The sequence below is a fragment of the Bufo gargarizans genome, chromosome 7, assembly GCF_014858855.1.
Source record: "Bufo gargarizans isolate SCDJY-AF-19 chromosome 7, ASM1485885v1, whole genome shotgun sequence".
NCBI lineage: Eukaryota > Metazoa > Chordata > Amphibia > Anura > Bufonidae > Bufo > Bufo gargarizans.
In genome coordinates, this window is record NC_058086.1 from 20,566,113 (window position 1) to 20,577,345 (window position 11,233).

At 45.6% G+C, this 11,233-nt stretch overlaps 1 protein-coding gene across 1 annotated transcript in view; it reads left to right on the forward strand.

Annotated features, from left to right (window-relative positions):
* The window catches only part of LOC122944114 (inter-alpha-trypsin inhibitor heavy chain H3-like), a 64,020-nt gene extending 57,486 nt beyond the window's left edge, over positions 1-6,534 (forward strand). Inside the window, exon 12 of the mRNA XM_044302347.1 lies at positions 6,019-6,534. Within this exon, the coding sequence (XP_044158282.1) occupies positions 6,019-6,160 (142 nt within the window). The 3' untranslated portion in view covers positions 6,161-6,534. The remainder of the gene's footprint in view (positions 1-6,018) is intronic.
* The last annotated feature ends 4,699 nt before the right edge of the window (positions 6,535-11,233 follow it).

The following is an 11,233-nucleotide window of genomic DNA, read 5'->3' on the forward strand; positions in this document are numbered from 1 at the left end:
AATGCCTGGTAGTAGGGCTGACTCTGCTAGTTAAGACTGCTAGTTAAGAACATACCTTCCTTTCCCAGATCCGTTGCTGGGTTTAAGTGCTTTAAAAAATATGCAAATAATGGCTTAAGTGCACTGGGTGTGCACCCTAGCTCCTCCACTCTGCTTCCCTGGACCCCTCCCAACCTATATGTCCGCCCCTGTCAATCAAGTGTCTAGGGAAGGAGATTGGAGGAGCTAGGGTGCACAGAATTTAATGTAATGTAATTTAATTTAAATACACTTATTCCTCCTAAATGCAGCAATGGATAGGTGAAAAAAATGTTCAGTTTTTTTTGCGGTGCGGACGGATCACGGACCTATTCAAGTACATCCCGGCCGCCGCACGGACGTTACCTGTGCATTGGGGACTGCAAATGAGGCCTTTGTGTGCGGTCACTTTTCCCACACAGATTAGTACAGTGTGACGACACACAATGCTATGTACACATATAAGTACACAGGGGGAAGATTTATCAAAACTGGTGCAAAGGAAAACAGGCTTAGGCTACTTTCACACTAGCGTTCGTCGGTCCGCTCGTGAGCTCCGTTTGAAGGGGCTCACGAGCGGACCCGAACGCAGCCGTCCAGCCCTGATGCAGTCTGAATGGAGCGGATCCGCTCAGACTGCATCAGTCTGGCGGCGTTCAGCCTCCGCTCGCCTCCGCACGGACAGGCGGACAGCTGAACGCTGCTTGCAGCGTTCGGGTGTCCGCCTGGCCGTGCGGAGGCGTGCGGATCCGTGCGGATCCGTCCAGACTTACAATGTAAGTCAATGGGGACGGATCCGTTTGAAGATGCCACAATATGGCTCAATCTTCAGGCGGATCCGTCCCCCATTGACTTTACATTGAAAGTCTGGACGGATCCGTCCGAGGCTATTTTCACACTTAGCTTTTTTTTTGCTAATATAATGCAGACGGATCCGTTCTGAACGGAGCCTCCGTCTGCATTATTACGATCGGATCCGTTCAGAACGGATCCGATCGAACGCTAGTGTGAAAGTAGCCTTAGTCGCCCATAGCAACCAATCAGATTCCTCCTTTAATTTTCCAATGAAGCTGTTACAAATGAAAGGTGGAATCTGATTGTTTGCCTGGGGCAATTAAGCCAGTTCTACTTTACACCAGTTTGATAAATGACTATATACAATATATAAAGAAAAAAATAACAGCACCCTCAAACACTTTATTCACTCCTGTGGTCGCAATGTTTTCAGCTCATTCACAGAGTCTCCTTTCAAGCTATAAGCTAAAAACTATGTGACTAGCGTTGAGTGAATTTGTGTTTCAAGTTCAGCTACCACGGACCACAAGGGTCTATTCACTCATCCGCAACTGTTTTGCAGGTCCGCAAATTGCGGATCTGCAAAACACGGACACCGTTCATGTGCGTTCCGCATTTTGCGGACCGCACACTGCTGGCACTATGATAGAAATGCCTATTCTTGTCTGTGGCTGCGGAGAAGAATAGGACATGCTCTATTTTTTGGCGGAACGGAAGTGCGGATGCGGAAAGCACATGGTGTGCTGTCCGCATCTTTTGCAGCCCCATTAAAATTGCAGAATGGACCCATTATTCAGACGTTTGAATGGAACCTTGGTTATGGTCCGTGGTAGTGGAATCCATAACGGAATTCTTACATAACCCGAACCTGAACCTTGTACGCCAAACTTGAAACACAAGTTCGCTAATCCACAGGGGTGAATAAAGTGTTTTTATTTTTACTCATTTTTTGTGAGAGTGCTGGCATTTTTCTTTTTTATTCTTATATTGTCCTGGATTTGTTGCTTAATCCATTGGCCTGCACCTCCATATTTATATTTGGAGATATATATATATATATATATATATATATATAGTAAATAATTATTTTGCTAGAGGTAGTTGTGTGTATATATATATATATATATATATATATATATATTACTCTTTTTGTGAGGCAAGGTAACCAAAAAATGGCTGTTCTGGCACAGTTTTTATTTTTAGTTTTTTACAATGTTCACCTGACAGACTAGATAATGTGATAATTTTATAGAGCAGGCCGTAACGACGCGGCAATACCTAATATGTCAATTTTTGCATTTTATTTTGAATTTACACAATAAAAAAAAATTACGGTATGTTTTTGTGTTTTCATTTTCTGAAAGTCATATTTTTTATTTTTTTTGGGGCGATTGTCTTAGGTAGAGTCTTATTTTTTGCTGGATAAGATGACAGTTCGATTGGTACCATTTTTGGGCACATATGACTCTTTGATCGCTTGGTATTACACTTTTTGTGATGTAAGATGATAAAAAATTGCTTTTTTGGCACTTTTATTTATTATTTTTTTTCGGCGTTCACCAGACGGGTTGGATCACATGCTATTTTTATATAGCAGGTTGGTATGGACACAGTGATTCCTAATATGTGCATTTTTTAAAATTTAATTGAATACAATAAAAGCATTTTTGGAAAAAAAATCATGTTTTTGTGTTTCCATTTTCTAATAGCCATATTTTTTTATATTTTGGGCGATTGTCTTAGGTAGGAACTCTTTTTTTGCAGGATGAGATGATGGTTTGATTGGTACCATTTTAAGGCACATATGAATTTTTGATCGCTTGGTAAAACACTTTTTGTGATGTAAGATGATAAAAAATGGCTTTTTTGGCACATTTAAAAAAAAAATTATGGCGTTCACCAGACGGGTTAGATCACATTATATTTTTATAGAGCAGGTCGTTATGGATGTGGCGATACCTAATATGTGCATTTTTACATTTTATTTTACACAATAAAAGCATTTTTTTTTATGTTTTTGTGTCTCCATTTTCTGAAAGCCATATTTTTTTTATATTTTTGGGCTCATTTTTTGCGGACTGAGGTGACAGTTTGATTGGTGCTAACTTTGGGTACATATGACTCTTTTGATCACTTTTTATACCTTTTTTGGGAAGTGAGGTTGGCAACATTTCAATTCTATCATATATTTATTTTTTTGGGCGTTCACCGTGCAGGGAAAATAACATTATCCTTTTATAGATCAGGTCGTTACGGACGCTGCGATACCAAACATGTTTAGTATTTTTATTTATTTTTTTAACCAATTAGGGTGGGTTCATATCTGCATTCTGGATTCCGTTAAGGCTTTCCGTTATAACATGAGTATAACGGAAAATAACGGAATCCATAAGACGGACGTCAAAAACCAGGACATATCCGTTCTGCTGCCCATAGACTTGTATTAGGACCGAAGTCAAAACGGAAGCCTTTATAAGGTATTCCGTTTTGCTTTCCGTCCTAATACAAGTCTATGGGCAGCATAACTGATCCGTCCTGGTTTCCGTTATGCAGAACGGAGAAAAAAGGCCTGTCGACAGGACTTTGTTTTCTGTCTTGCCTAACGTGAGCCAGTCGGATCCGTTATGATTCCCATAGACTTCTATTAGGACGGATCAAAACGGAATGCTTCTTAAAGGGAACCTGTCACCTCCAAAACACATTTTAAACCAACATCATTACCTTGCGGTAGCCCCTAGTGTGTTCCTAATCATGTTTTTCATACCTCCACTGGTTGTTGTATACTTTATAAAAACACTGTTTTAATCTGTGTTTTTGCTATCCTCAGAGTCAGCTTTAAGTCAAGGGGGCAGCGGCCTCCTTGCTTCAAGTCAAGCTAAGGCCGCCCTTACCCGTCCTCCCTTTACTGTCATTGACATCCTGCTGTGAGGCTGGGATCGTGCAGGCCTCGCGCATGCGCGGTGCGCTCCTTGTCACTGCGCGATCCCGTCTCTGGCTCCCGCACTCAGCCGACCTCTTTGCTCTCTCTGCGCATGCGCCAGGGCTTTTTCCATCTTTCATGAGCGCCCAGCGCATGCGCAGAGAGACGAAAGCGGCCGGCTGAGTGTGGGAGCCAGAGACAGGATCCCTTCTCTGCGCATGCGCTGGGCACGCATGAACGATGGAAAAAGCCCGGCGCATGCGCAGAGAGAGCAAAGAGGTCGGCTGAGTGCGGGAGACGGCGGCCCGATGGTTAGCCCCTTATATAAAGCGGATCCTAAGGACCAAAGCATGGATGGGGTTAAATGGCCGACATGGGTGACAGCACCAATGTCGGCCATTTCAAGCAGATTGTCAGCTGTGTATTACATGCTCTCCTTATCCATCCTGAACAGGGGGGGGGGTATTGGCTTCTGCGCTGTCCTAAAGTGGGGGTAGGGGTCTCCACTCGGCTATCCTGAACGGGGGGTATGGGGGTGACTTGCAAAGCTTGCCGCTCAGCCATCCTGTACTGGGAGGGGGTGGTGTTGTGTCCATACTGAACAGGGGGGATGGGGATAGGCGCATGTTCCCTACACTAACTCATTAACCATTCAAGCATCGGGCTGCTGGGGTTATGTCTGCAGTTTGAAGCAGACTGTCAGCTGTATGTTACAGCTGACAGTCTGCACTGCTCTGCCATCCTGAAAGGGGGGTAGGTAGAGGAGGGAGAGCCGGGCTGGGACAAGGTCCACCACCAACAGAGGCTGAGCTGCCCAAGTGTGCCCCCCCCCCATCTACCCCACCAGACAGTTAGATGTTATTTATTCCTGCAGCTCTAATGCTCTGATGATCACTTATCAGTAGATGACTCAAGTCAAGCCCCCCCACCGCCATTTAGATATGTATGTTTGTTATTAATCATCATCCACCCCATCAGATGACGGATTCTCTGTAAATTCACTGAGTGCATAGGAAGCACAGCAGGCTGTAGAACAAAAACGACAAAAGAAAGCTAAATATAACCAATTGGATAAATGATTTATCCTTTAAAGGGTTTCTGTCACCTAAAAAAATGGGTATTAAACTGTCTGACATTAGCGATGTGCTAATGGCAGCTGAATATATCTATATTAGTGACATCTCCCTGCCTGAAGCCATTACTGAGAAAAACTAACTTGTATAATATGCTAATTTTTGACATTTACTAAACTAACAAAGAGTCTAAAGATGTGATAAATCTTGAAAATTATCTGTCTACCGTCAATTCCAACTGCTTAAAGAAGTTTTGAAGTTTTGCAAGAAATGGGGGCTTTCTGCCCTCTCCACCACCACCACCACACACATACACACACACACACACACTTGGCCAGACCTGTAAAGGGAAAGATTACTTAACTGTTCCCCAGCACCGACTCCCTACGCCTTCTCCTCTAGGCCTGGGCTCCCTTGATGTCAATATTCAGTTTGACAATCAATGGCTGCAGCTGAGATTGGATACCCTTGCTTGATGTGATCATTAGTCATGATGTAAGGGAAGACCATTAGTCATGATGTATCGACATCAAGGGAGCCCAGAAGAGCATCGCAGGCCTGGAGGAGAAGGAGTGGGGAACTGGGAAGTAGGTAAGTAATCTTTCCTTTACAGGTCTGGTCCAGGGTTGGGGGGGGGGGGGTAAGTTGCCAACTCCCCCCCCCCAACACACCATTCTTGAACAACTGGCCCACTGCTGCCTTTGAACAGCAATTCTGGAGCATCTATTCCTATGACTCTATGTTGCGCCATTCCTTTATTATTTCTGCTAGAAGTTATGAATAAATTACTAGAAGTTTGCAATGAAGGTCTAGCTGGGTGTTAGCAGTTGGGGGGGGGGGGGGTGTCCCTGCACAGTCTGATATAATCCAATCAGTGCTGCCGGTGTAAGACTGTGCAGGGACACCCCCTCAACTAGGAAACACCCACCTGGACTTTCATTGCAAACGGCTAGTAATCCATTCATAACTAGCGGGAATAATACGGGAATGACAGATCATAAAGTCATAGGAATAGATGCTCCAGAATTGTTATTACATAGGTATAGAAATTAATAAAACAAACATGTCAGGAGAGGTGAAATGTTCCTTTAAGCATAAATGAATAGTAGCATGTCTGATTTTACAATTATATTTTTACTTCCATAATTTACTTTCATTTTTAATTATTCTTCTATGGTGCTTGTTGATTTTATTACTATGTATCATTTTTAGGGGTGTACAAAGAGACTACCGAAAAGATCACAAGAATGGCATTAAAATTCCCTGCTGGTTTGTGCATTTCAATGGAGAAGGTCTGATTGATGGAACCCATACCGATTACATTGTACCTGATATTTTCAGTATTGCTTATTAGAAGTGATTACTGTAGAGATTCAATATGTAGAATTGTGTTAATTTGAGATATAGTGATATTATGTCAGGAGAAGCTTTGGAAACCATTTGGAATAAATCAAACATTATTGTAGGTGTTTGTCCTGGTGAAATGTTCCCTTTAAAAGCTACGGACACCTTCAGGAAAATATTTTATGATTCCATTTTACTCATTTTGGGTTAAAATCATGTTTTCAATTGGTCTGTATTAAAAATTGTAAGTAGTTTTTGTGATACCTGTGGTTAAAAATCAGTTTATATGCTGACTATTCCTCCTGAGTTCCATCAGCTGACTGTTCATGTAGAGTTCTTATCTCTGATCTCAGAAACACTCAGTATTAAAGACTTGGAAAAACCCTTTAAGCTGTGGTGCTCAATTTCTTCAGTGTGCAGACCAGCAACATTTCCTTGCAAATATCTTACTAATCTGTATTGCATTTTCTTTCTTTCTCGATTGGTGGCCACATTGCAGAGAGTCAAGTTTTTATTTTATGCAGATGAGCTTCTTGGTGCAACAAGAGTGTCACCATTGCACCCTGCTCACTTTCCCTGCTGGCTGTAGCCCCTTCCCCCACGCTTTAAGTGACAAAGCCAGACAGTGGCAATGTTATCCCGCCTGGCCCTGCATTCTCATGATTGCATTTTCACCTGGGGGCAGGGGCGTCGTTAGGTCAAAATATTCGGGGCTTGAGCCCCGGATGTTTTGTCCAGTGCCCCGAATGTTATGCTGGCCTGGTAACATTTTTTTTTTCATTTGGCTATTCCCCACCCTCCTTGTACTTGTTCTACTACTTGCGGGCTGCACGGGCAGGAGTTCAGTCACTTTGGTGCGCAATCCCGTCCTGCGGCACGTGATCCCGCGAGACCCGCTGCTGTAGGTCACAGGTCTCGCGGGATCACGCGCCGCAGGACGGGATTGCGCACCAAAGTGACTGAACTCATGCCCACGCAGTCCGCAAGTGGCGGATCAGTGGAACAAGTACAAGGGGGGTGGGGGATGATCTGTGGGGTTGCCCAGACGGCTAGGCCCTTCACAGTAGTAATTAACCCCTTTCAGCAGTCCCCATTTTACTGAAGGGGGGACTTCTGTAAGGGGTTAATAACTACTGTGAAGGGGGGACTGCTGAAAGGAGTTAATAACTACTGTGAAGGGCCTCCCCCCGGTGGCGATAGGGGCGTGGCTTCACAGGGTGGGGGCATGGCTTCACAGGGTCATGGTACAGTGGGCTTGTGCCCCGGATGTTTTTAAACCCTAGCAATGCCCCTGCCTGGGGGACTGGCGCACGCTCAGTACAGGCCTAAAGCTTGCAAAGTCTGTACTGTGCACACGCTGATGACGTCGCTCTACAACAGGAAGAGGCAGATGTTGGCATCAGCAAAACATCATTGTGCATGCGCAGTACAGACCCCTTCTGCCCAGCAAGCATTAGGCCTGAACTCCCGATCCCCGTAGCAAACATGCAGTCGCGACAATACAGGGCCACGTCACAAACAGCAACTCCTTGGTGCAACAGTGATGCCCTCATTGCACCAAGGAGCTGATTTGCATAAAATAAAGACACGGGCCACCGAGATGGGGCAAAGTGCATTGAAATCAGATTCCTTTTAAAGAGGATGACAACTTGCAGGGGCGTAGCTAGAAATGCATGGGCCCCATAGCAAAAAAAATGTATGCCCCCCCCACTTATCTATCGGGCCTCCCACCACCCCTTCCAGAGCTCCCACCCAAACACCCATCCTAGTTCTCCCACCGCTCAATGGGGACGGAGCAGCGGTCCAGCGAAATAGCGGCAGGACGGATCCGACAGGCTGAACAGCCACAAGTGCAAAAGTACCCTTAGTCTGTCATATAAGGGGGAATAAGAAACCCCAGAACTAGAGTGTGCCCCCCCAAAAGAAGGAAGGGGCGCCCTCCTTATCACTTCTGGCATCTCTTTTTAACTTCAGATCATCAGACTCTCACTTACTAATTACAGCACACACCCCTGTAGTGTCCACCATCAGACAGGGGAGGGAAGAAAAGAAACCCCAGAACTAGAGTGTCAGTGTGCCCCCCCAAGTTGGGGGCACACTCTAGATCTGGGGTTTCTTCCCTCCCCTGTCTGATGGTGGACACTACAGGCCAGGGTGTGTGTGCTGTAAATTTGTAATTAGTGAGAGTCTGATGATCTGAATTCTGAAGTTAAAAAGAGCTGCCTGCAGACCTGCAATGATAAGGAGGGCGCCCCTTGCTTCTCTTAGGGGTTCCCACTCTGCAGGCAGCTCTTTTTAACTTCAGAATTCAGATCAAGTATCTCAGAAATCATAAGTTCTCACTTTCTTTCACTTACTTTTGCTGCAGTCCCTCTTCCCTCCACTCAGGTACGCCCCCGGTCCAGCCCATCCACTGCCTACCTCTATCTGTGCTGCTCTGACTGCTCCTGACTCCTCCCCATCCAGGCCCAAGCCGGCCTGGGCCACGGATGGACCGCCCACTAATTGTGCCCGTCCCGGCCCCCTCCACCACCTATTTAATCTGCTGCTTGTGCGCCCTGCTCCAGTCCTGACTCCTTCTCCCCAGCCAGGACCGAGCCACGGACTGCCGGCACCCCGCCCACTACACTAGTCTAGAGTAGTGGGCGGGCGGTCCGCGGCTCGGGCCTGGCTGCCTGTGCTGTGTGTGTAAATAAATAAATAAAAAATCTACAGAAGGCGACCCGGACGGGCCCCCAGTGGCGTAGGGCCCTATAGCCACTGCTATGGTTGCTATGGCGATCCTTACGCCACTGGTCCAGACAATGTGCTAAAATGCTTTAACGTTGCTGAAATTGTAAAACATTAGTGGAAAAATATACTGCAACTACAGAAAGCAGACCATTTTCACATTAAAGACCGCAAAGAGCTCAGGTATACATTCGAGTCTATTCCTTGGGTGCTTAACTTGTTAAGTGCACCAAACTGGAACAAATAGTGCAAGCGTCCTTTGTAATCCACATGAAGTATGATATCAAATAGCAGCAATTTTAATGAGAACCGCTTTTTGCAAAGGGGGCCTCCACTTAACCTGAGAAGGGGAAAAAAAGGAATTGGCTCTATTAGGCGTAACTTGGAACATGAAGTTACTGAAGATGGGTGGACTCCTAACAAAGCATGTCCATCCAGATGAGGGCCGAACAGGGCAACAAAACAAAAACAGATGGCCAAAAGTCCTTAACTTCCAGGTGTTGCTATTGTGATCATTTAACTTTCCCTATTTATAGTTGTTTCTCCCACTATGCAGTGCGGTTAATAGCTTTAGTTGGACCTGTGGATAGCTGGTGTTTGGATCTCGGCTGAGTTCCTGGTGCTGCCATAGCTTCTTTGAAGTTAAGTGTTACCTTTCCCTTTTGTATTTTATTTTGACTTTTCTATGTGTTGCATTTTCTTGCTGTTTTGTCTTAGGCCTCAGGGAGACTCCCGTTCATCCTTCCTTTTGGAGGAACAGGTTGTCTCATTCCTGTCATTATTACCAGGGTCCTTTAGGGTTAGATAGGACTTTAGGTATTCCTGTATATGAACTCACCTAACTTTGGAGTCTGTTCATACTGGCAGTCAGTCAGGGCTTTGGTTAGGGATTTCACTAGGTGTCCATCTTCCTTTCCTAGTTTTCAGGCCTTATTTATTTTCCCCTTTCCCTCCTATGTTCAGTGTGCGGTTTGCCCGTTTCCCTCCTACATTAGAGCGTGACATTATAAACCGCCAAAACCGTAATTTTCTTTCTGGTTTGAGTGCAGCCATGGATCCAATGTCTGCACTGGCAGGACAGTTGCAAGGGCTGTCTTTGGAAGCAGCCGACCGCACGACTATCTCGCAGATTATTAGCCACAGGCTGTTGGTTCTGGTGGTGGTGGAGACCAGACCTATCTGGAGCCTAAAGTTGCCCTCCCTGACAGATTCTCTGGGGGACGTGATAAATTTATTTTGTTTAGGGAGGCTTGCAAAATGTATTTTAGGCTACGTCCACACTCATCTGGGGATAAGAAACAGCTTGTCGGTGTGGTATTTCATTGCTTAAGGGGGATGCGCAGTATCTTTTTCTGTTTTAACTACTAAGACATTGCTTTCATTTATATCTGATTTTGCCAACGTATTTTCTGAGTGGATGCTGGGATTTACCTCCACATTGGGAATATGATTGTCCTATCAATCTTATTCCCTGAGCTAAATCTCTCATTTCCATAGTTAGGCACACTTAATTCATAATCACCCCCCCTCCCATGATGGCCATCAGTCACCCCTTTCTTTTTGCCCTGTTCACAGTTCACATCTCTCTTATGAGTACATAATTCATAATCACCCCCCCTCCATGATGGCCATCAGTCACCCCTTTCATTTGTCTCTCCCTGGCCCTGCCCACAGTTCTCATTTTCAAGTTCCAGAGGCATATAGTTCATATTCATCCCCTCCCCCCCCCCTCCATTCCCCCCCAACCCTTCCTTTTTATGTCACAGAAATTGAGTCCCAAGAGGCAGGCAGGCCAGGCTATTGCTACACCTACCGGATGACACGCTGCTGATTTGGGAGGCACAGTCTTCTTCTGAGGGCGGCAGACAGAGAGAGGATACTGCCTTGCCGCCGGGGCGCTACACAGAAAGTCACGCCTCCCCATACCACATGACCCGACTGGAGCTGTGTGCAGCCGGCCGCCGGGGCTGCACACAAGGCGCGCACTGACAGAGGCTAGCTGCAGAGTCCTGACTTTTGGGGCGGCCGCCCGAGAGGAGGGAGAGGAGCGGGCGCCCGGCACACAGAAGAGCCGCATTAAAGTGTGCAAAGAGCCGCATGTGGCTTGCGAGCCGCGGCTTGCCGACCACTGATCTAGTTCAAGTAGAATTAGCAAAGAGCATGTAGTATTGAACATGGTAAACAACCAATCAGAATGCGAGTAGTCATATTCCAGAGATATGTGTCCTTGTCTTCTGTCTTCTTGGAATGTGGGGGCATTGATGGTAGGCTCGACGGGTCATCAAAAGATGAGGTTTTCTTGTTATAAAAGTTTTTATGCGTATATAAGTATAATTTTCTCAAGCACAACAGA